Source organism: Panthera tigris, chromosome A2 (genome assembly GCF_018350195.1).
Source record: "Panthera tigris isolate Pti1 chromosome A2, P.tigris_Pti1_mat1.1, whole genome shotgun sequence".
NCBI classification, from domain to species: Eukaryota; Metazoa; Chordata; class Mammalia; order Carnivora; family Felidae; genus Panthera; species Panthera tigris.
In genome coordinates, this window is record NC_056661.1 from 21,758,331 (window position 1) to 21,784,818 (window position 26,488).

Below are 26,488 nucleotides of genomic sequence, written 5' to 3' on the forward strand. Positions count from 1 at the left end.
GTGGCATCTCACTGTGGTTTTAGTTTACATCTCCCTAGAAGCTAATAATGATGCTGAACATCTTTTCATGTGCTTCTCTGTCATCCATATTTTCTGTTTAGTCAAATGTCTGTTCATGTCTTTTGCCCCTTCTAATTGGACGTTTTTTACTGTTGAATTTTATGAGTTCTTTAGATATTCAAGATACTAGGCCTTTGTTGGATATGTGGTTTGAAGATATTTTCTATCTGGAGCTTGTTTTTCATTCTTAGTAAGGTCCTTCCAGAGCAAAGATTTTTAATTTTGACAAGGCCCAACTTACCAATTTTTCCTTTTATGGATCATGCTTTTGGTGTCAAGGATTCTTTCCTGATGGACCCGCAGTAACAAAATTTTCTATGATTTTTCCTAAAAGGTTTATAGTTTTACATTTCAGTAGGTAATCACTTTTTTAAAATGTTTTATTTATTCTTGAGAAAGATTTGGGGGGGGGGAGGGTCAGGAGCAGAGAGAAAGAGAGACACAGAATCTGAAGCAGGTTCCAGGCTCTAAGCTGTCAGCACAGAGCCTGATGCAGGCTTGTACCCAAGAACCATGATATCATGGCCTGAGCCGAAGTCAGACGCTTAACCAACTAAGCCACCCAGGTGCTCCATCAGTTGGTAATTGATTTTGAGTTAATTTTTGCATAAACCTTAGGTTAAGGTTTTCTTTTGGTCTAAATGTTCTATCCAGCATTATTTGTTGAAAATGCTCTCCTCTCTTTATTGAGGAGTATTTTGTACCTTTGTCAAATATCAGTTGGGTATATTTGTGTGGATCTATTTCCAGATTTATTTTATCCTATTTATGTGTTTATTCCTCCACCAGTACCACACTGTCTTGATTCTTGTGCTATATAGTAGGCCTTAATAATTCCCCCCACTTTATGCTTTTCCAAATTGTTTTATCTTCTACGGCCTATGCTTTTCCATAGAAGTTTTAGAATAAGTTTGTTTATGCCTACAAAAAACATTGTTGGGATTTTGATAGAAGAAAGTGCTTTAAACCTACAGAGCAATTTGGGAATAGGTGAATTTGTACTATGTGGAGTACTTCAATGCACAAGTACAGTCTATCTCTCCATTTATTTAGATCTTCTTTGATTTCTTTCATCAGTAATTTTCAGCACACAGATCCTATACATGTTTTGTTAAATTTATGCCCAAGTACTTAACTTTCTTTGTAAGGGCTATAAATGGTGGCTTGTTTTTAAGGTTATCTTTTTAAGTAATCTCTACACCCACTGTGGGACTCTAACTCATGACCCCGAGATCAAGAGTCACATGCTCTGCCGACCGAGCCAGCCAGCGCCCCTAAATGGTAGTTTTTAATTGTGACTGAGTTTTGAATGTTGATCTTGTATTCTCATATCTTACCAAGCTCACTAATTAGTTCTAGGAATTTGTACTTAGTCTGTTATCTGCGAATAACATTTTTATTATTTTTCTCCCCTTTCTCTTCCAATATGTAGGCCTATTTTTCTTTCTTGCCTTATTGCAGTGGTTAGAACTTTCAGTGCTATGTTGCACAGCAGTGTTGACAGTGGACATCCTTGCCTTGTTCTCAATCTTAAAGGGAAAACATTCAGCCTTTCACTGTAAGTATAATGCTGGCTGTAAGTCTGTTGCAGATGCTCTTTATCAAGATCACATAATTTACTTCTATTCCCAACTTAAGAGTTTTTATCATGCATGGACATGGGTTTTTTCCCTGCATCAAAAACACTAAATATGATCATGTGATATTTCTATTTCATCTTTAGTCTTTTGATATGGTGGATTAAACAGATGTTCAATGTATTTTTTTAAAATGTTTATTTTTGAGAGAGTGTGTGTGTGTGTGTGTGCACAAGTGGGGAAGGGGCAGAGAAAGAGAGAGAGAGAGAATCCCAAGCAGACTCTACACTTGGTGCGGAGCCTGACAAGAGGCTCGATCTCATGACTGTGAGATCATGACCTGGGCTGAGACCAAGAGTCAGGTGCTAAACTGATGGAGCCACCCAGGTGCCCCTTATTTTCAATACTAAACCAGCTTTGCAGATCTGGAATAAAACCTTTTTCTCTATATTGTTGAGTTTGCTAATATTTGGCTGAGGATTTTTTTAAACTTACTTCTCTAAAAATTTTTTTGTTTTTTAATATTTATTTTTGAGAGAGACACAGAGTGCAAGCAGGGAAGGGGCAGAGGGAGAGGGAAACACAGAATCTGAAGCAGGCTCCAGGCTCTGAGCTGTCGACACAGAGCCCAACGCAGGGCTTGAACTCACAAACTGTGAGATCATGACCTGAGCCAAAGTTACATGCTCAACGAACTGAGCCACCCAGGTGCCCCCTTTTTAACCTACTTCTTGAGAGATACTGGTTTGTGGTTTTCTTTTATTGTACTGTCTGCCTAGTTTGGGTATCAGAGTAATACTGGCTTTATAAAATCAGTTGAAAATTGTTCCCTCCTTGTCTGTTTTCTGGAAGAAACTATGTAAAATTAGTGTTAACTCCTCTTTGAATTCTCCAGTAAAACCATCTAGGCCTGGACATTTTTTTCTTTTGAATTATGAATTCAATTTCTTCAATGGCTATAGGACTATTCATGTTATCTATTTTGTCTTGGTTGAATTTTGTAGTTTGGGTTTTCAAGGAACTGGTCCATTTCTTCCAAGTTATCAAGTTTATGATTATAAAACTGTTCACAGGGGGTGTCTGGGTGGCTCAGTCGGTTGAGTGTCTGACTTTGGCTCAGGTCATGATCTCACAGTTTGTGAGTTCAAGCCCCGTGTCGGGCTCTGTGCTGACAGCCTGGAGCCTGGAGCCTGCTTTGGATTCTGTCTCTGTCTCTCTCTGCCCCTCCCCCACTTGTGCTGTCTATCAAAAATAAATTTTAAAAAATGTAAAAAAAAACATTAAAGAAAAATAAAGTACTTAAATGTTCACAGCATTAGCTTATTACCCTTTTAACGTCTGGAGAATCTGTAGTGATACCTACTATTCCATTCCTGATACTGGTACATTGTGTTTTATTTTTCTTAGTATTGCTAAAAAGGTTTGTGAATTTTATTGACCTTTTTTTAATTTGTGGTGCCTGGGTAGCTCAGTCAGTTAAACGTCCAACTCTTGGTTTCAGCTCAAGTCATGATCTTATTGCTTCGTGGGTTTGAGCCCCACACGGAGCTCTGTAATGACAGTGAGGAGCCTGCTTGAGATTTTCTCTCTCCCTCCCTCTCTTTGCCCCTCCCCCACTTGTGTTGTCTCTGTTTCTCTCAAAATAAACTTAAAAGTTTTCTAAAAACCCAGCTTATTGTTTCACTAATTTTTCTCTTTTCATATTTTCAATGTCATTGATTTCTTCTGCTCTTATCTTCATTCTTTCCTTACTTCTGTATGTTTTGAGCTTAATTTGCTCTTCTTTTTATAATTTCTTGAAGTAAGAATTTAGTCGGCTCTCAGCCAAGTATCTTGAAGGTGTGGGAGGAGTTCCCCATGGCTAGGCCACCTGGTGTGCCTGTCCTGGAAGGGAGCCTCTGACTTTCACAGATGAAGACTGCTTCCCAGACTCGGCCAGTGATGTGACTTCTCCTCCACCCTTCCCTCCCCTTCGTGGGAGGGAGGGAAAGCACTCCCCCTGGTGGCCACTCATTGTCAGCAGGGCTCCTCTAATCCTTTCTGCCAGTTTTTCTGGGCTCACCTGATATTGTTGGCAGGACTACCACTTGATCCAGGAGGGGAATGAGCCTACCTGACCTGTCCTGTGTTGCTAGGTTGGAGGTCAGCAAATACCAGGCCTGGGTTCCCACCTTCTGTAAGGGTTACACCTTCTGTAACCCTGTTACAACAGGGTTGTAAGACCCTGTTGCTGTGCTGTTTTGCCAGTTCTGAGTCTTCCCCTTTCCACCTTTCAGAGTTCTACTGATTGTCTCTTGTGTTATTTCTGGGTTTTATAGTTGTACTTAACAGGGAGAAGCAAGGAGAGACAAATAAGTCTAGGCCATCTTGTTTGGATCAGAAGTCTCACTGTGCACTTTTATGGATGGAAACTGAGGTTCATGGAAAGGCTAAATAGCTTATTACAAATCAGAAGAAAACAGTCTTGGCACTGTGGCTAGAACTCAGGTACTCTCACTCTTAGGCCAGTGGTCTTGACACCACACAGCCATTGCCTCATTACATGAAAGAACACATTTTTTTTATAAAACAAAAACTTAATGAGCTTTAATTATGCTTATAGACTAAACTAACACATAAAATAGAGTATAAATAAGTTAAAAAACATACAATAAAAGGATGACAGAATATAGAATTATAGTCACCATGCTGTATATTACATCCCCATAACTTACTCATTTCGTAACTGGAAATTTGTACCTTTTGATCTCCCCTCCCCCCACCTCAGGCAACCATCGATCTGTTCTTTATATCCATGAGCTTTTAAGTTTATTTATTTTGAAAGAGAGAGAGAGACAGAGTGAGCACAGACAGGCAGAGAGATAGAGGGAGAGGAAGAATCCCAAGCAGCCTCTGCGCTATCAGCACAGAACCTGATGAGGGGCTCGAACTCACAAACTGTGAGATCATTACCTGAGCCGAAATTAAGAGTTGGACACTTAACCATCTAAGCCACCCAGGCATCCTGTTTTTTTTTTTTTCTTCCTTAAAGATTCCACACATTAGTGAGATCATATAATATTTATCTTTTTCTATCTGATCTACTTCATTTTAGCATGATGTCCTCAAGGTCCATCTATATTGTTGCAAAACGTAAGGTTTCAATTTTTTAATGGCTGAATAATATTCCATTGTGTATATATACATTTTCTTCTTCCATTCATCCATTGATGGACTCCTAGGTTATATCCACATTCTGGCTATTGTAAATAACGCTACAATAAACACAGAAGTGCATATATCTTTTCAAATTAGTGTTTACATTTTTTTTGGATAAATACTCAGAAGTGGAATTGCCAGATCATATGGTAGTTTCATTTTTAATTTTTTGAGAAATCTCTATACTGTTTTCCGTAGTAGATGCACCAATTTACAGTCCTAGCAACAGTGCATGAAGGTTTGCTTTTCTCCACATCCTCTCCAACACCTGTTGTTTCTTATATATTTTTTTAAAGTTTTATTTATTTATTTTGAGAGAGAGAGAGTTTGAGCATGGAAGGGGCAGAGACAGAAGACAGAGAATCCCAAGCAGGGTCTGTGCTGTCAGTGCACAGCCAGATGCCGGGCTTGATATCACAAACCATGATATCATGATCTGAGCTGAAATCAAGAGTCAGATGCTCAACTGACTGAGCCACCCAGGTGTCCCTGTTATTTCTTGTATTTTTGACAAGAGCCATTCTAACATGTGTGGAGTAACCTCATTGTGGTTTTAATTTGCATTTCCCTGATATTAGTGATGTGGCGCATCTTTTCATGTACCTGTTGGCCATCTGTATGTCTTCTTTGGAAAAATGTCTGTTCAAATCTTCTGCCCACTTTTTAATCAGATTGTTCTTTTGCTATTGAGATGCATGAGTCCTTTATATAATTTGGATATTAGCCCCATATCAGATATATGACTTGCAAACATTTTTCTCTTGTTTGGTAGGATGCCTTTTTATTTTGTTGAAGGTTTCCTCTGCTTTGCAAAAGCTTTTAGTTTGATATAGTCTCACTTGTTTATTTTTGCTTTTTCTGCCTTTGCTTTTGGTGTCAAATCCAAAAAATCATTGCCAAAACTGATGTCTAGGAGCTTACCACCTATGTTTTCCTCTAGGGGTTTCACAGTATCAGGTCTTACATTCAAGTCTTTAATCTATTTCGAATTTATTTTTTGTGTATGGTGTAAGATAAGATACTAGCAGGTAGCTGTCCACTTTCCCCAACACCATTTACTGAACAGACTGTCTTTTCCCCATGGTATATTCTTGGTTCCCTTGTTGGAAATTAGCTCGACCATATATGTGTGGGTTTACTGCTGGGTACTCTCTTCTGTTTCACTAATCTATGTGTCTATTTTTGTGCTAGTACCATACTGTTTTGCATACAACAGCTCTGTAGTTTATCTTGAAATCTGGGTCTGTGATACCTCTGGATTTTTTCTTCATCCTCAAGTTTGGCTATCTGAGGTCTTTTGTGGTTCCATACAAATTTTAGGATCGTTTATTCTATTTCTGTGAAAAACGTCATGGCAATTTTGATACGAAATACACTCAATCTGTAGATTGCTTAAGGCAGTATAGACATTTTAACAATATTACTCCTTCTAATCCAGGAGCATGAAATATTTTCCCAATTCTTTGTGTTTTCTTCGACTTCCTTCATTAATGTCTTATAGTTTTCAGTGTACAAAAGCTTTTTAATGGCAAATTTTTATTCATGCTGAATTAACGTCATTATATTCTACAAAAACATTCATGGCCAATCACAACTTTAAAGTTCCTTTTTTGACAGAAATAAAAGTTTAATTGGATTTTTTTCAGTTGTCCTTGCAAAGGGAGTGAAAACATTGATACAGTGAGTGAATGGCTTCATTTCATGAATGAAATCATCAACGTGAATTTTTTTCCTAACCTGTTCTCTGGTAGAGAAACCCTTCAATTTCACTAAAACCGTCCTTGACTGTTGGGCTCCATGTCTGGCTATGTGTCCTGCAGGTGACTGTGCACACTAACTACCACACTACCAGGTTGGCTTTTGTTTTCTGAGCCTTCATGCAGCCTGATGTGAAGAGTTTTCCATGTTTGGAATCCAGGTTCACAGCCCCTCTTCTGTTCACAGAACTATAAAACACCACCAACGCTTCAAGCAGAATCAATGTCTAATGAATAACAAGTAATCTTGGAATATTTTACATGTAAGTAAACAGATTAAATTTAGCTTTGACATCCCTTTGACAAGGAACACAGAGGAAGCTCTGTTATAGACAAGATATAAGCAGTATCTTCCGCAGTATCTTTGGTTATGTTCCTATTCCTCGCGGCTAAGGATTGCTCCTACATAGAGTAATCAGACTGGGCTTTGAAAAGACTCCATATATGGCAAGCACATGCAACCATCTTTCTTTAAATATGCCTCTTCCAACCTTGGCTAAAGAACACACGAAACACAAGAGTCCAAATACAAGATTCCAGTTTCCCTCTGATGGACACACCCATGTAACTTAGACTGATCAGAAAGTTTGTGATATGCAATACATTAGGCTCAGAACATTCTTTGGGCTGAACAGGGGCATTTAATAATGTTTTCATAGGGGGCTGAAAGCCCAACTCTTAAGAAAGAATTCCATATGGATAATCAAAATAAACCCAGCAGAACTATCAACTTACGTTGACAAAGCTTTACTTATATCCTCTCTTCTTCCCTTGAAGAAATACTCTAGAATTTAGAAATAAGACATACGCCTTCCACTCTTGTACATTATCAAGTAAACTGCCAAAAGAGACCCAAACACTTTCAAAGGCATGTTTGCAGAAGAAATAAAGATAAGGAAGCCATAACGATAGCTTAATGGGTACGGGATAAGAGTCACACTCGATTCTGCCAAAAGTGGACCTGTAGAGGTTCAGACACGCATCCAAGAATCAGCTCTGTCTGCCAACATATCAAATGCACAGTGCATGCAACTGGCAAGAAAGCCCTGAGAGCTGCCCCTGAGCCTGTCACTGTCACTGGTGAGGAAAGACAGACAAGTTACCAGATAGCTCAGATCACGGAGGACCTGTCTCCAAGCCAAAGCCAAGTATTCTTCCCTCAAGAGAACTTCCACTCCAAGGCCCAACACATACCATGAACAATTCATTTGCTGAAACATCCCGACATAATTTTCCTTGATTAACTACAGCAATTTAAGGATTTGACAATATAGTATTATTTTGCTGTGGCAAATAATGATGGCATCCTGATTTATAAGTGCCTTTTCTCAAGACAAAAGCAAACTATCTACCTATTGGACCCCCCACCATATTTGCAGCTGTTAACGGCTGTCCCAAGTAAGTCATGCAGTACAGGCAAGTCACCAAAGAGTTAGGGAGTGTGGTAGGATATTTAATTACTTTTAAGTTGTACTTCCATGAAAAACATCAAAATGCAGAAAAGAATATCGAAAATTAAGTGTTTCCTTTGCTTTTTAAATGACAGCATCTTTCTTTTAAAATCGTGAAAAACAAGACTGACAAAAGATTAAAGCCATTAGATTAGTTAATACTGAGAAATTTTAAAGATTTTTTTAATGTTTATTTTTGAGAGACAGAGAGCGAGCGAGTAGGGGCGGGGCAGAGAGAGAGGAAGACACAGAATCCAAAGCAGGCTCCAGGCTCTGAGCTGTCAGCACAGAGCCCGACGCGGGGCTCGAACTCACGAACCGCGGGATCATGACCTGAGCTGAAGTCAGATGCTTAATTGACTGAACCACCAGGTGCCCCAATATTGAGAAATCTGAAAAAGCTGAGGAGCAAGAGTTTTCCATTTTCCCAGAGAGCGCAGTTTGCAGATCCAGCAGCCCGTTATGATTTGATGTTACATCTCATTCTGCTTCTCATCTGGAATAGTATATGGCATGTACAAGATCAAGAGAATCCAAATTAATTTGGAGGCTTTGTAAAATCCCTTGAGACTTCTTGAGATGCTGTGAAATGTCACAAGAACAGAGCTGGGAATCACTCTCGTGCACATGCTGTCTTTTTGATTCATTTATTATTTAGATCTGACCTACTTTCTAAAAGGATCTGAGGAGGTTGGAGATTTTCTCAGTATGGTGCCAAACACAAAAGGGGTTTGATAAAAGCTTTTTGGCAATGGTGTTAAGAGTTATAAAATTTCTAAAGATGATACTGACAAAGATCCTCTACACAGGAAGGAAGAACAAGAAAATGTGTTTTGAATATGGCCAAAAACATTTACTCTAAACATAAGGAAGATCCTTCTGATTATAAAAGTAATGTAAGAATGGAATAGATTATGTAAACAGTGGCCTGCCCCGGCTAGTGAAACAGCAAATGCCCCTGCCTTGAAAGATCATTTCCTTTAGGACAATAAGCCTAGCCTGGTGGCTCCACATCGACATTAAAGGAAAGAGAGAAGAGAAAGGCTCCGAGGTGGAAAGTAGAACACAGGAAAAAGGGTGTGGGGCCGCAGCCTGGCTGGCCTAGGATTTTGACAGGAACTGTGGTAGGTGGCAAACAGGCAGGCAGGAAAATGCTATGAATCCATACATGCAGCTGGTAAATGGCATTCAGCAGCTTACCTGTTATGGCCAAAGAACACACATCTTAAAACACCAATGAACACAAACATAGAAGAGAGAGTGTACTTTCTAAAATTTAAATTGCAGGGGCGCCTAGGTGGCTCGGTTGAGCGTCGGACTTTGGCTCAGGTGGGATCTTGTGGTTCGTGAGTTTGAGCCCCATGTGGGCTCTGTGCTGACAGCTCAGAGCCTGGAGCCTGCTTCGGATTCTGTGTCTTTGGATTCCGTGTCTTCCTCTCTCTCTCTGCCCCTCTTCTGTCCGTGTGCGCTCGCTCTCTCTCTCTCTCTCTCTCTCAGAAATAATAAATGAATACACTTTTAAAAAATTAAAAAAAAAATTTAAATTGCAGTGTCTAGGGGCACCTAGGTGGCTCAGTTGGTTAAGTGTCTTGACTTCGGCTCAGGTCATAATCTCGCGGTCCGGGAGTTCGAGCCCCACGTCGGGCTCTGTGCTGACAGCTCAGAGCCTGGAGCCTGCTTCAGATCTGTGTCTCCCCCTCTCTCTCTGCTCCTCCCCTGCTCACGCTCTGTCTCTATCTCTCAAAAATAAATAAATGATAAAAAAAAATTGCAGTGTCTATTTAGTGAACACTGATTAAAGACATAGGTCAGGAAATTTTAAAATGTTATTCTGCACGCTCTTTGGTTTAGTATTTTCACATTTAGTGCCCCTCTCTAAAGTAAATCAAGCCTGAAACCATTTACTGGCAATATCACTTCCATAGTCCCTTTAAACACTGTATTCTTAGTATGGGATTCAGATACATGAAATGACCACTAACTTTTTTGGGAAATTAAGAAAATAAACCCAAAGAATATTACAACTGATCGTTTCCAGTTACAGACTTCCTATTCCTAAATAATGGCAGCTCTAAGTAAATAAAACAAAATGGGGAGTCACACCAGGGCTTGACGCCTGCTGTTAGAGTTTCCTGCCACACAGTACTTGCTGCTCCCAAGGCAGAGCTTCCCCTGGGGGTCGCTGCAAGTGATTATGGGTATGCCAAATGTTGGACCTGTCCGACCCCTAGTGGTCTATTCACCCCAGTGTCCCACAGAGAAATGATCACTTTTATGTATCAGAAGGGACAACAAAGCTTGGGAAGCATGGTCCCTGGCCTCCAAGGAGCTGAGTTCCTGTTTTCTGTGCTCCCAAAAATCCACATTTAGGGCTTTGGGAAACAGTTCAAATAGTAGGTGAGAAAAGAGGGAACTTCTTTTCTCTCCTTTTCCTAACTTCTCTGCTATATATGTATTTTTCTGCCGATTTACTAACAGATCATCCAAACCAGGGTTGTAAGGCAAATGCCCATGATAGTCTAAGAGACACAGGGTGTGGTGGGATCCGTGAGGCTGTGGTGGGATCAGTGAGGCTGTGGGGGGCATGCCCTACCCAGAGTTCCTGACTATCAGTGCTTACAGGGATGCAGGTGCTGTATGGCCATACAGCCACTTTGTCATAAGAAGGAAAGGTAGAAATCCAGGTGTCTGTGTAAAGTGTCATTTTTAAATGGTAGCAAATGCTTATTCCATGCCTTTCTGTTTAAAAAAAAAGATGCCGAGCATCCCTGGAAGTAGTGACTTTGTAAGTAGCTCAGATCTGCCTGGACCCTCCAGGGGACTGAACCTCAGTCTTGAGGTTTATTCTGCCTACTCCAGAGTGGCTTCAAATCTTCTAGTGGTTACTCTGCTTCAAATTTTTTGTTTTTAACTTTTGAGAGAGAGAGAGAGAGGGAGAGAGAGAGAGAGAGAGAGAGAGAGAGAGAGAGAAAGAAAGACAGCACGACCAGGGGAGGGGCAGAGAGCAAGGGAGCCACAGAATTCAAAGCAAGTTCCAGGTTCTGAGCTGTCAGCAGAGAGCCCAACGCAGGGCTAGAACTCACGAGCTGTGAGATCATGACCCGACCCGACCTGAAGTCAGACGCCCAACCGACTGAGCCACCCAGGCACCCCTGTTTCAATTTTTACCTCCACAATGAACTTCACTTTGTAAACAAGAGGTGAAAACCTGTATACATACATATAAAGAACACATTTCTGCCACTTAGCTATAAGTAATTGTTGCTTTTCTTTGCGAGTTCTCAGAAGAGAAACTATGAATTATCTAAAAGAGATAAATGGTGCATGCATGGTTACCTTTTAAAATATTTATAATTATGGTAATACCACAATAAAAAACAAAGGTAAAATTGCATTTTACCTGACAACTCTGCTTTAGGGGGGGAAAAGCCAGTACTTAGTGAGATACACTAAATGAATCTGCTTTGGAAATTCTGAAATGTTCACGGACTTACAAAGTTAACCAGAAGGTACTTGGCAGAGGCCCTACTAGAGACTCCACTGGAACACTACAGGCTCTATTAGAACACCAAACAGTGGCTGCAACAGAGAGAGCAACAGAGACGTTTGAAATGTCTGACCTGACAGCGTCACCAGGTCAGCCTTGGGGTCTCAGTTACACTCTATGTTTTCATGGTGTTTCTACCTCCTCGATCTACTAACGTGGCAACAGCAAGGCTCTTTCCTTATCTTTGTCCAGAAGGCCAGATTAATGCACTTGCCACAGGTCCTTTCTCCTCCACTGATTACGGAATCACACCAACCACAGCACTGCTGCTGCAGATGGCGAATACCGCCTGCCTTTCTTCAGGCTGCTCGAGAAGCACTGTGCTGCATTCAAAGATCACAGGGAATGGACTGTGGAGCTTTTGGAATTGTTTATAAATTCCTCTTTCAGTCTGGAGGTAGAAGTCACATTTTTTGACCTGACAAATTGTAAACTTCTCTTGCAAGGACATTTCCTGCACTGTGCTTGGAGTCTGAAGATCTGTGCAAATGCCAGGAGCCACCTACCATCTCTACTGTTCTGAGTCTTGCCCTTGAACTGAGAAAGGGCAAGCAGAGACAAAAAAAAAAAAAAAAGTACACATTACAGTGTTTCTTCTACTAAAACTTTCCATTTGGCAGCTGTATTTTCAACACTATGGAAATGAATCTCCCTGCCTTTTCTAGTGATCTAATTTTAATTAAAAATGCTCTCTATCAAGAGACTGATGCCCGATATAAAGGAAAAGTTGTAAGTGAAGCGGAAACAAAGAGGTACTTCTCACAGGCTTTTGGAGGTAAGTTCTTAAAAATATTAAATAGCAATAACGTTTTTATTTTCACTTGCTTGTTACAGTGATTTGTTGTCGTTACGCAGGTTACAGGGCAACATACTTTGCTCATTTTTCCAAAAGTGCTTTTGGATTATAGAAAACATTTAAAAAAATGAAAAGTGTCATTCAGTGGGAGATCCATGCCCTGAGGTGTTGGATGCAGGAAACGTGAATAATTGTCCTTGTTTATCTTTCAGTAAAAAAAAAAAAATGCAAAGTCTAACATACACATAAAGTAAAATAATCTTTTTTTTTTTTTTTTTTTTTTTGGCTAAAACCACCATCATACATTGGTCTAAGGAAGGAATAAAGTTAGGTCTGAGAAGACAAAATCTAGACTGTGTATTTCTTCTAATTAATGGATCAGTGTTGCTGCTAAAAATGACCAGGAAAAAACCCTAAACATGTAAATTCCTCCACAGTCTCTGATGGATCAGATTTTCACTAGTACTAGCCTAATCATTAAAGTTTATAGCTGATATTTCTAATCACAGATTTTAAATCATTAATTTTTACCATTAATTAACAGAGCTGTTTTAGGAGTAATAGTCATAGCACTGGGATTGATAATAGTAACATATTTCATTAAGAATTCTGACCCTTTCAGAAAGGTAGAGTTCTAACACAATTTAATGACTTCTTGCTTATAATTTTTCTAAGAAAATGCAACAGAACCTAAGGATTAAAAAAAATAACTAAAATTCTTTAAAAGTACCTTATAGTTTTAATCGAAATGGTATATATAGCACTTGGTAAAGTGCTTGGTAAATGACAGATGTTCATTAAGTATCGCTGTATTAAGGTGTACGTCTGAGTTAAATAATCGGCTTGTTTGTTTAAAAACAGAGTAAAAGACAATACCGAAATAGTTTTTGCAAAAGGAAATCACTGAATGCCAGAATTGACTTTATAGAGCTTATTGGGACCACAAACCTTTACTTTAATGTTTTCAATGAACCAGGTTACGATGGAGACTGTCTTGCTGTAACAAAGAGAAAAACCAATTTTGCTTACTTTTACTTTTTTGTTGATTCATATAATACCAAATTTTGGATTAAAAAAAAATTGCTCAGAACCCTGTTTACAGAAAATAGTCTTGGGGCATTCCAAAATTAAATTTCCACAGAAGTGGAAATCAAAGGACTCCTGACACTGGTCTTAGGGAAAGCGTTTTCTAGAAGAAACAGAGTAGTAAGCTAAGTTGCGTGTAGCAGGGGCTTGCCAAATGCTTGCTGAAGGAATAGTGGGTAATAGAATCATGATCTCCTCACTGTAGAAGAGTGGACTGTCGAGATAAGTGTCCTGTGAGAAGATCAGAAATGTACAGATCCTATATCTGCTTTTTCAGAGGCCAGTCTCTAAATGGAGAGTAACTGTCCTCGTACCACTTACTGAATACGACATTCTTCTTAGCATTTTATTTAGATGTGATGGGAAAGATTTTAAACTACTGACCCAACATTTTATTGTTTCTGAGTGTATTCAGATCTCTTTATTCCTGAATAAGTTTTGTTATGCTATGCTTCTTTTAAGAAACCATACAATCTAAGTCTTAAACATATAGGCAGAAAGTTTTTCATAGCGATTTCTTGTTTTTAAAAAAAAGTGTTCCCTACATTTAGTTGCAATATGTAAAAAATATATTGATTATTCCTAATATTGCCCGATCTGTCCCCATCCCCACTCTTTTTGTTGTTGTTGGATCAATCAGGTTATGGGGGAGAGTTTTTGCTGTTGATTTCGTTCTATCCTTCTAGTAAAATTTCTTTGTTCTGCAGTTAATTGCTACTCATCTGTATTTTCCTCCAACTTAACCCAGATTTCTCTTTTTTCTTAACTTCTTGGGCTGGGAGGCCTACATATGGTTATTTTTATAAACTTCTAATATGTATTTGAAAAAAATGCAAATTCTCGAATTGCTGGATGCAAGCAGGGTTCTTTATATGCCCGGTAGATCAAGTTTAACTGTACTGTTTCAGTAACTCACAACCATCTGCTTTATCTGTCAATTACTGAGGTGGCCTGTTAAAATCTCCCCCTATGATTATGGATTTTTAACATTTGATATGTATTTCTGGCATATACTAGGTATACGTATGGGATATGGGATATCCCATATGGGGTGGTTTTATCTTCTAGGTAATTCATTCCTCTTCTCATTATGTGGCAACTTTAGCCCCTGATGTTTTTCACCTGAAGTCTATCAGGTATGATTAGCATAGCTGCAGCAGCTCTGTTCGGTTAACAGTTGCCTGATAGATTGCATTCCATCCCCTTACTTTCAATCTTTCTAGGTTTTGAGTTTTAAGTTTTTTGAAAACAGCCTTACTCACAAATTCTGTATCTTCATCCTGTCCTACAATCTTTTTGAACTGGCAAGTTTAGTTCACTTAACATTTTGTTCTAGTTACTGATTTATTTATGTCATTTTATGTTGGGCTATTTCCCGTGGTGTTCATTCACTTTTTCCCCATCCTGGTTTGCACTGGTTTAAAAGACATCCTGTTTGTTTTGCAGTGGTTACCCTGAATCATTTGAACACAAACAGCTTGATTTAAGTCTATGGTTAATCAATTTATCTAATCTTACTTGAGTCGTGGGATGCTTTAGGTTTGAAGAGCTTTTACCTTAAGCTATTAGTGTCTAGTATTTTTGCTTCACCTTTTTAAAAAATATTTATTTATTTTGAGAGAGAGAGAGAGAGAGAGAGAGAGAGAGAGAGAGAGAGAGAGAGAGAGAAAACATGCAAGCAGGGTAGGGGCAGAATGAGACAGAGGAGAGAATCCCAAGTAGGCTTCCTGCTGTCTGCACAGAGCCCAAGGTGGGCTTGATCTCATGACTGCAAGATCATGACCTGAGCCAAAAATGAAGAGTCGGGTGATTAACCAACTGAGCCTCCCCAGCATCCTGCTTCACCTGTTTAGCACCTCTGCTCATGTCAGTCATTTCACTGTTTTATACAGTCCATGCTTACTTTGACTCACCTCCTTTTCTTTGCTCATTATAGTTTGTAAACTTCATTTCTTACTTCTGTACTCAATTTTATTTCTGAACCAAATTAAATACAATTCAGAATTCAGTTGCACTAGGAGCATTTCAAACGCTCAACAGCCATGTGCAGCTAGTGGCTACTGTACCAGGCAGCACTGCTTTAGAAGCACCTTCAGAAAGGGGCTGCTGGAGGCAAAAGTTCCGTTTTTGTTGAAAAATGTCTTTATTTTGTTCTCCTGAACTACTGAAGTGTGGGCTGTTTTTTCCTCAGTACTCTGAAAACATTATTCCTTTGTCTTCCGAACTCAGGAGCTGCAACTAAATATGCTGTCAGTCTAATTGGTGCTCTTTGTAAGTAATTAGTCTCAAGTAGCCTTTGGTTGCTTCTTTTTGTGTATTTCTACTTACTATGCTTGGTGCCTTATTTTACTGCCTGAATCTGAGGTTCATGTCTTTCAAGGATTCTAGAAAATTCTTAGTTGTAATCTCTTCAGATACTGTCTCTCTTAAACCTATTTTATATTCTGAAATTCTTCTCTGTTACATGCTAGACTTCCCAAGCCTATGCTCTTTGTCCCATTTTCCATTTCTTTTCATTTTTTGGATGAATTCTGGAGAATTCCCTCAGATGTCCTTTTCTATTCTTCAATTCTCTTTTCTGTTGTTACAAATTAACTGCTGAGTCCAGGCAGAGTTTATTTCAATAATTAAAATTTTAAGTTCTAGGAATTCGACTTGGTTATTTTTCAAAGCTACCTGTCACTTTATTTTATACATGTGACATTTACATCCATTAACGTCTCTGATCATTTCATTAACTAAAGTTCCTGGGAAGGTTTGGCTAATCCTGTTTGTTGTGTTCTACCTTTCACTGATTGTGAATTATCTCCCTGTAGATAATTCACACTCCTTGTGAATTATCTCCTTGTAGATAATTACTCCTTGTTAGTAATTTTAGACCATGAGGCTTATCAATGAGGTCCCCGGGCAATCTGGTTGTCCCTCTAGAAGAATTTTGCATTTGCTTTTACCAGGTGTCCTAGGGTACTCACCAGCTGAGGATCAATTTTTATGTTAGTTTTTGGCCTGGGTAAGAAATTATACCAAATGAATGGTATAACCTGAACCCCAAATCCTGTATGAGAGAAGGCTCATGGCCACAATTTTCAGGGGGAGACATTTTCCCTCTAACCACAGCCCATACTGAGATAGATAAACTTGCCTTGTCCTCCTCTTTGGTTGGTGGGCTATCTTTCTGATTCATTAATATGTAGCGCATTAGGGGACCTAGCTGTATGTATATAAAGGTGTCTCAGCTCCACCTCTCCACCTGTAAGAGTTCATGGCCTTGTCTCCTGGCCCTGTGTCACCGTAATGGGGTTCTTACTGAAGGAGAGCTCCATACATAAGAAGCTCTAACAGCTGGCAGCCAGTGTCAGTTTATAAGCTCCTCACTTCAGCCCTCAGCTCTCACTCTGATGCTGGCCACTGAAATGTCCCCTATTCTCTTTTTGCCTAAGCTATGCATTTAATATTTTATACAGCAATTCTAAATGTTTGTAGGAGGAAGGTTTTCTGTCATGATACTGCTGGACAGGAGTTGAAGGAGATTTACTTTGATGTGCCTCTGCCATGGAACTCCTGGAAGTTCAGAGTCTCCAAAGAATGGTTTTATAATACAGTTGGTAACATGGATTCTCTTTACAAATGAGAACAGAAGATCAGCAGATCAGTAGTAACGCATATTTACACAGCAAAAAAACTATGTTTCTTCAACCAATCAAAAAAAAAAAATTAAAACTATCATCAATGTTTTGGGGGCATCTGGGTGGCTCAGTCGGTTAAGCGTCTGACTTCGGTTCAGGTCATGATCTCACACTTTGTGAGTTCAAGCCCTGCGTTGGGCTCTGTGCTGACAGCTCAGAGCCTGGAGCCTGCTTTGGATTCTGTGTCTCCCTCTCTTTGTCCCTCCCCTGCTCACGCTCTGTCATTCTCTTTCTCAAAAATATATAAACATTAAAAAAAACTAAAAAAAAAAACAAACTATCATTAGTGTTTTTTAGGAAGAGGTGTCCACAAATAAAACACCTACCTCAATCCCAAGTTTTAGACAGGAGGGTGCTTTGCGTTCCAGTATACTGATCAAAATGAACACTGTGACCCACTGACCAGAACTGCTTCTGTTGAGAGCTTTAAAAAATTTGTACGTTCTAATATTTCTCATTTTTAACATGTATAGATTTTCAACTTATCATACCTCAGGCTGTCTGGTAATGGTCCCTATAACATCCGAAAATAATATCTGTAAAGACAAACAGAGTCTCCAGCTTGTCCTGGTGCTGGTTAGAAGGGATGTGAAGAAGGACACTACGGGCCTGCGTTATAAGAGAACCTGGATAATATTAAAATCCCTACAACTCTTCCACTTTTTAAAAAGATCACTTGGCTTGGGTCCAAGATGGAGACACAGTCTATAATATTTTATATTTATAAGTGCCTGACAAAATACCTTCATGTATATGATGCTCTTTTAAGATAAGCAGGCCAGATCAGTGGTTTACATGATTTATTCAAGGTTACAGCCCGAAAATGGCAAAGCCTAGAATAGAATTCTTTTCCGAAAATTAAATTTCATGCCAAAAGAGTGTTACCATGGCAAAGCCACCCTCAGGGATATCTTCTGCAGCCTTTGTATCTAGGAATCACTTATATAAATTTTAAAAAAGAATGACTAGGGGCGCCTGGGTGGCTCAGTCGGTTAAGCGGCCGACTTCGGCTCAGGTCATGATCTCACGGTCCGTGAGTTCGAGCCCCGCGTCGGGCTCTGTGCTGACAGCTCAGAGCTTGGAGCCTGTTTCAGATTCTGTGTCTCCCTTTCTCTCTGACCCTCCCCTGCTCATGCTCTGTCTCTCTCTGTCTCAAAAATAAATAAACGTTAAAAAAATTAAAAAAAAAAAAAAAAAAGAATGACTAAATGAGAGGCATAAAAATCGAATCTAAATTCAGATATGGCACAACAAAAGGGTGTGTTTGGAGCATGGGTTCATGCTTTACATCTCTTCTGTCCATTATGGTAGCCGCTAGCCACATATGATTACTTACATGCAAATTGGTTAAATTAAATAAACTAAAAAGGAAAAGAAAATGTCTTGGTAGCACCAGCCACACTTTGAATGCTCAACAGTAGCCACAGGTAGCTGGTGGCTGCTCTATGGGATAGGGCCAATACAGAGCATTTCCATTATTCCCATTATTAGAGTTCTAGTTGACAGCCTTGCTCTAGAACATGGATTGATGAAGTTAAGTAATTTTATTGTTGCAGCCATCCAGAAAGAACACGGGCTTTGATGATCTGAATTCTGCCTATGTCACTTACAAACTTGTGACTCTTGAGCAAGTTTCTTAACTTCTCTGGGACTCTTGTCTCCTCACTATGAGTCAGAAATAAGGTGTTAGGAACGACACCTTTGCTTAATCAATTATAGAATCTGCAGTCTTCCCAACCCTCACCACAGCCTCACAGGGGTCTCATGACTGCCAAAAGGCCCTTTGATGAGTATAGAATATACTACTTCCAGAATATTCAACAGAATCACCAACCTAAGCCCTTGGCTAGTGTAGGCATTTTCTCTGCAAGATTTTGCCTTTTCCTTGTGGGGGTGGGGGTGGGGTGTTGTATAAATCAAGACTAAAAAATAAAATAAAACAAAACAATTTATTTAGAACTGGGAAAAATGAGAGCTCAGTTTTCTAGTAACTCCAAAAACTGACATGAGTGAAAGAAGCTGGATCTGAAGGTATAACGAGTGAAACGGGTCAGTGTTTTAGTGATTATTTCCCACAAGACAATGCCAGAAGAGCAGCCACAGAATCAGGTATAATTACCTGTATACACAATCAGACACTAATTAACTTTTTGTTTAAAGAACAAATCCCTTAACAACTCAATAGCTTGCAGCCTTGACAAGACTATTTTCCACATTTGAGACTAGGTAGACAAAACATAGACCCAAGAGAGGCCATCACACTCCCAGAATCACTTCACCCTGCCTTGTCACTTCTCCCTGATACAGCCGTTCCTTTAAATACCTTCCCCGAGCTCCTCTTGTAGACTGTTTCCAATACACCCACAGTGTTGTACTTGACCTTTTCAGGCCTTTGTCTAGTCTGAAAACAAGCTGATGTGCTCTTGCATTTCTAATTAGCAATACCAGAAATCATACAGCCCTTAGAAAATAATTCAGTGCCTCAACTAACTGGGGAGTTGGACAACTTTGGTTAAGTGAGTTTTCTGTTCAACTAAGGAAACCTTTGTTTCAACTTCTTGTTGAAAATCTTTCTAGAATAAAATGCATTAGTGTACCTTTCTGCTTGAGAATATTCTAATTAACGTAATAAACACTCCTGATGATTTAAATTCTTACCATCACAACAAATTAATCTAGGATACTATAGTGGGGTTAAAGTTACAGCACAGTTTATGGTGACGTCAGGTTGTACTCCAGGTATCTGCTAGATGTGCACAAAAAAAGTCTGATCTACCTTTCCAGATAACCGAGGCTCTGATTAGTGAAATTCTGGTTAATCGTGATTTAATTCTATTTGTGCTATGTTGCACTTTCAACTCCACAGGAACCTTTGCTTGTGAAAGAAATACTATGATTCACATTAGGCTTATGCTAAATAGTTATGAAATCCATGGGTCTCTGATAATTTTCCAGACTACTTTCAAACTTTTGTTAGAAGCAATAGCTAGATTAAGTTTCCAGGTAGTAAGGAGCAGAATTAAGCCAATTTCCCTTTAAAAAAAAACAACAACTGGATCTGTGTTTCGCTGCAGAATCTCCCTTTAATAGAAAGTTCAGCACAAAGAAAGCTGCCATCTGAAGTAATTCTGCTGTTAACATTAGTTCCAGCATGTCCCCAGAAATTAAATCTCAGAGAGGAACTTTCTGGACAAATAGTTCACTGAAAAATCAAGAGACTCTATTTCACTCAGATACATAAAGTGAGCTGTGGAGAAGAGTTTGGGGCTTCTGTCTCTGAAACAACATCCTTTCTCACTCAGGGAATTAAAAGCTGCCTAATTTCCAGAGCTACTTCTATTTTACACTGAAGACATTCCTTCAATACTAGTTACCTCCCAGTCAAGTGAAATCCAAAGAGTAACTTGTCCTTTTTAAGTGAGAAGTAACATCTCTCTGGCAATCTCCTTGGATGATAGTGACAGTCGCTCTGCTACCACAACCAGGTCTGATCTGCCTACACTCAGTGCCAAACAAACTGCCTTTCATCTGCCCTCAAACACTCATATCTTCAACACCCATACTGAAATACAGGAATTGAGGTTACTTTTTAGTATCTTACTTCTTGAAAGAGCTTTGTGGACTGTATGCAACCATTCTGAGGAGTCTGTAAAATGCCTGAAAGGTCTCTAGAAGTCGCTCTACAACTGAGTAGCTGCCACTTGCATCTGAGTCACAGCTGACTTAACTGCTTTCCTGCCGTACGTAGGTTACTGTATCATTAACAGTGAGTACAACAGCTCGTGGCCCAGAATTTGGACCCAGCAGACACTCAATAAACAGACTGAAAAATAACACTCCCAGGGCAAAAGATAGTACTTGCTTCAGGGATAGAAATATCAGTATCAGTCCCCATCCTGTATCTCTCAAACTAAGTTCTATTTCTGTTGTTCAGGGGCATGGACAGCCAATAATTGAATGTCACAACCAAAACAAAGGGTGAAACTTACTTTCATAAAACAAACAATAGGAATATAATGTAATGCTATTATATGGAATAGTTTATTTAACTAAAACAATATAAATGTTACTGTATACAAAAGTGTATACTGTTTCAATTTTAGAAGCTCAATTTAAAAGGCTTGATCTTACTAAGAGACTCATTTATAACCATAAGAGCATAGATTATGTTTTTTATTATTAACTTGCAAATCCAAAAATAGTGTGATAGAAACTAAAGTCACTCAATTTTAATTGTAAACATATGAACCATAATAAGACAGATATACTTACAGCTTGCATTTCTATACAGAAGAAATGGTTCATGGAGCTGAAATTCCAAATCTTTATTCACTGGTTCAACCAGATTGTGCATATTCAGTCGATTCACAATGGTAAAACCATGGTAAGGTGAGGCTGACCTTAGATTTGACAAAAAACAAAACAAAACAAAACAACAACAAAAAAAAACCAAACAACCCTGTAGTCACTGTTTAATTCACAGAAATGTTATCTACTTCTTTATTTCCATTTCAAAGAATAACTACATTATTGCATTACACAATATTGTTAGCACTTAAAATTGTAAACAAAAAATTTAAGACCGATCATATCCCTCCTCTTCTCAGAAGTTTCCAAGGGCTTAGTCCCTCAGACTGAAGGCCGGTGGCCTTGCTAAGACCACCAGGGCCTTGGCTGGTATGTGTCCTCCTTGCCTTCCTCTCCTCTGCCTCTTGTTCTCTTGCTCCAGCCACACCGAGCTCTTCACTTTCCCTACAGGAGAGCACTTCTACCTAAAGACCCTTGCCTGGAACACTCGTCCCGAATCTAGTTATCTCACCCCCTGCAAGCTTCTCCTCAAATATCACTTTCTCAGTGACACTTACCTAAGAACTACTCTTTCTCAGGTTCCCAGCCTGCTCTCAAGTTCAATACCTCCAGCCCACCTCTTTTTTCCCATACCACTTATTATTTTTTATATTTACTGTCTTTCTCCACTAGAATGTAAACTCCACACAAATAGGGTTCTTGTCTTGTTTTTTTGCAGTTGTATCCCAAGATAGATAGCCAGTAGATGTTGAATAAACATTTGCTCAACAAAAATATCACTTATTTTAAATACGGTACAGACTTGGTTTTAGTATAGAGTATAGTATTTAGTATTTAGTATTTAGTATAGTATATAGTATTTAGTATAGTCTACTTTAGGTAGACTTGTCAACCATAACAATCATGATTGTTTCTTACACCAAACAGGTCTTTCCACAGTTCTCCTGAGTTAGACAGAAAATGCCTCGAATCCTATAATAACAAATGTCCTTGGTTCTCCTATCAGGGTGAGTCAGTACATGACCCTTTAGACACTCCTCACATGTATACAACATTTCACAGTTTCTCATTCATTTCTCTGTGTACATGGGAGAGATTTTAGAATACTACTCTACAGATTAGGAAATAAACTCAGAATGATTAAGGCTTTTGTCCAAAGTCACACAAATAATGTGACTAGAATTCAGCTTTAGGTTTTCTGACCCCAAATCTAGGCTTCTTCTAGACTAAGGTCTCTGCAAAGTGATATTCTGACACTGTGGCATACCTTAATCCAAGGCACATAAAATATTCTCACATTTCCCAAATAGTTTCATTGGTTTCCTTTTGTTAGGATCAACACTGTAAGCCTCTATGAATATTATTAAACCAAATCATTTATTATACTAAACTTCATATTTTCTACAAACAGTGGATCTGTACTATTCTGTAACAGTAAGGCCAGGAAAGTACTTTCCAAATATCATAGATACTGAGGCTCTAACTACAAATGAGTTTCTAGAGATTTACATAGGTAATAAAGAATAATGAAGTAGGTGAAGGATAAAGGCCTTTTTTTTTTTTTTTTTTAAAGGAGAAAGATGAAGGGCAGGGAACAAAGTGGCAAAGAATAAAGAGCTGCTATAGTTAATATGTAATATCAAAGCACTTACATACAAAGGAAAAAAAAAAAGATCAGTGTATTTGGACAAGATCTCAAAGCCATACACCAGAATTTAGAGAATATTTGACAAATTCTTGTTAATTACCATCAATGGAGAAAGGCAATCCTTAAAAGATAACTCCTAATACAAAAAGGTGGGGAGGACCAGATGTCAGTAATAATTCCTGCTGAATCCCTCTGCTTTAGAAACCATGGGAAGGAACCTGCCCCAGTCAGAACAAGACCTAAGGGAGATCCAGAAAAATAAGGACTCATGACTATCCTTTCCTGTCAGTTACAGTTAGGACACAAAAGTTGCCTAATAAAACAAAAGCTGTAGTTTGTAAACCAATCCTATTTTACATAATGACCTCTCAGAAAAGTTGAAAATATAAAATGTGCAATTGAGTAATCCAGGCTTTCTAAATGACTCTCAAGCTAAAATTACACATTACTAGCTCTGAATCATAGGAAGGCTCAAAGAAGGGACATAACTTGGTTAGAATCTCACAGCTACAAATGGATGAATAGGGACAAGCAGGAAGGTTCCAAAGACAAATGTACAACAACGCTGAACTTTATAGGACACTATTCACCATTAGATTAAAAATAGACATGTATCATTTTTTTAAAAAGCTTACCTTCGATATACAAATAAGGTCCCTTCTATATCAGTCTTCTCCTATAATAGACAATGAGTCAATTAGTTTTTCCCCCCATACTTCAACCCCAAATGGTCCTAATGGAGAAGAAGTAAGTCATGTTTAAAATGAGCTTATTTATTTTAAAATTACTCACTTTGGAACAGGTCAAGTAACTCTTTTACTCCACAAACTACTGTTACCAGTTTCTTTCTTATCCTTTCTATGCTATTAATGCATACTAATGTATACACAATGTTCAATACAGCAACATGTCTATTATCTGCAACATTTTTCTTTTTAAAATTAAAAAAAATTTTTTAATGTTTATTTATTTTTGAGAGAGAGAGAGAGAGAGCGAGCAAGCAAATGGGGGAGAAGCAGAGAGAGAGGGAGACACAGAATCAGAAGCAGGCTCCAGGCTCTGAGCTGTCAGCACAGAGCCTGACTCGGGGCTCAAACTCATAGACCATGAGATCATGACCTGAACTGAAGCCACTGGACGCTTAACAGGTGCCCCAAAACATTGATGATAGTTTTAATTTTATCTTTGGTTCATTGAAGCAACATAGTTTGTGAGAAGTTACAACTCATTGTAAAATAACAAAGAAAAAGTTTTGCTTATGTTCTATGTGCCATTATCCAAATGAATGAATAACGGCAGCTTATTTTTCAATTCAGATTATGGCTTGCATTTCATATGTAAAGCAGGACTCCACAATTAAAATTCCACAACACTGAAAATCCGTGAAAAACTAGAAATAAAAGCTTGTTAGTCATAAGTTCCTGCCCCCAAGTCTTCACCATTTGTCTGCAATTCACAGCTCACAAATTTATATGCAGACCAAATAAAGTAAAATGATTCAGAACAATTCAAACTAAGGCAATGTCTAAAACAGCTACACTTAAAAAAAAATTCTGTAATTTTGTTCTTTTTGACTTTCCATATCTCCTTCTCTTCCAGGAGGGAAAGGAAAGAAGATAAAGTAAAGCAAGAGGATTCTGAACACTTTCTTCATCTGAATTAAGTGTTTATAAATGTCAAATCATTCTTACAAAATTATTGATTAAATATAACCTATGTTTCTGTTTTATACCTTAAAGAATATATTACGATAATATTTCAGAGCTTTGTTAGTATAAGCATTTCATTTCTTACTGAAATGTGAACATTAGTCATTTATGAACTCAATCCAACAAATATTTACAGATTATTTGACAAATGTAAAGCCTAAAGCTGAATGAGCAAATTACTGAGGGTCAATTACTAGAAAACTGGAAATTATATTACTTTTAAACAGGGGTTCACAAGTCAGAGAACAGATTGAATGTAACTTTTCAGACCCCCTCCCGTGCAAAAAAAGCCAAAAAGTACTTAGTCTGAAGGGAGCATTCAGAGGTGACATCACCAGCAGCACAGCTGGAACGAAACACATTTACAGGGTCTCTTTTCCAAAGGTTTCAAGGGAATCCAATTAACATGGAAGCCCTTTTCCTAAGTGCCTTGAAATCTTTTCCAAAACTCTGGAAACAGAGTGCAGTTAGATAAAAGCCGGATTCATCCCCACCACCTCCCTTCCAAGAATTGAAACTAATTGGATTTCAAGCTTTAAATCCAAATGACCTCTATGAAGGGGGCTCTTATTTACGTGCTTGTTGGGGGAGAGCGCGGGTGTTTATAGATTATGTATATGTACTTTACCTAATAACCCTCACAGCTTCAAACGCAATCTTTCAGGTATCTTTCTGACCCCACCGTTCTCATTCTCCAACACATCTGCAAAGAAGGCAGATCGCCCATGTCCCCGGACCCGACCCCATGGGACTGATCTTCCTGCAATCCTCCCCTCTATCGGCTTTTCCCTCGGGACGTCTTGGGCCTACTTCTCTCGCTCCTCTCTCCCAATCCTCGAAGCCCCTGACACCTTTCAGGGACCGGCCTGTCTCTTCTCCAGTCCCTGGCCTCTCCTCTGCCGCCCTGGCCTCCGGAATCGTCCCCAACCCAGGACAGTCCGCGCGGTCCCTTTAAGAGGCGGTGGCCGGGCGGGCGACCTCAGCGGCCTGGCCGCACTCACCCACTGGTTGGCCTTGGGGCAGAAGGTGTACAGAGCGACCTGGCCCGTGAGGTCTGCGATGCTGGTGATGTAGGGGTCGTGCTGCTTCAGGGCCGCAAGGCTCATCTCCTGCCCAGCTCGGCTCAGGGACTCCATCTTGAATTCCGGAGCCGAGCCCCTCCAGCGGGGGCGGAGTCGCGGGCAGGATGGTGCCATCCAGGCAAGGTTCCCCCAGCTGCGTCAGCACCCTCAACTTCCGCCTCTTCTCCGGGCCTCGCGGCGGGGCGGTACAACAGCTATTATGCTCCGCTGCGTCCACGGCCCGGGCGCCGGGTTCCGGGACCGTCGGGCTCCTAGGGTCCGGCGTGGCTTTGGCGGCCGAGCTTGCCGGCGGGGGCGCAGGCGTATCCTGTACTCGGGTTAAAATGTCCTGTCGGCGGGATCTAGGCTGCGCTCGAGCTTTCTTCGGGCTCCTGCCGGACGAGGCAGCAGGCCGACGCGGGGGCAGCCTGCGCTTGAGGAGGCGCAGGCCGGGCCGCGGAACGAAAAGCCGGCTGTGCCTGTGCGGCACTCCACAGGTCGTGGGGGGAAAGCACCGAGAAGCTGGGAGCAGGGAGGGCGGTACCCTGAAAGTCGCCCCAGGTCTCGGATCTCACTGGATCACTATCGCCAGCAATTTGGTGTT

General features: G+C 39.7%; 1 protein-coding gene across 4 annotated transcripts in view; it reads right to left on the bottom strand.

The window, feature by feature from the left end:
- The window catches only part of DCP1A (decapping mRNA 1A), a 56,756-nt gene extending 30,727 nt beyond the window's left edge, over positions 1 to 26,029 (bottom strand). The window contains exons 1-4 of one of the 4 annotated variants that reach the window (XM_042979164.1): positions 25,825 to 25,847; positions 25,452 to 25,526; positions 23,750 to 23,790; positions 21,431 to 21,558 (exon numbers count right to left, since the gene is read on the bottom strand). In XM_042979164.1, the coding sequence (XP_042835098.1) occupies positions 21,431 to 21,512 (82 nt within the window). In that variant the 5' untranslated portion in view covers positions 21,513 to 21,558; positions 23,750 to 23,790; positions 25,452 to 25,526; positions 25,825 to 25,847. The other 3 variants (XM_042979163.1, XM_007081899.3, XM_042979162.1) reach the window with 3 other exon arrangements.
- Positions 26,030 to 26,488: the final 459 nt, after the last annotated feature.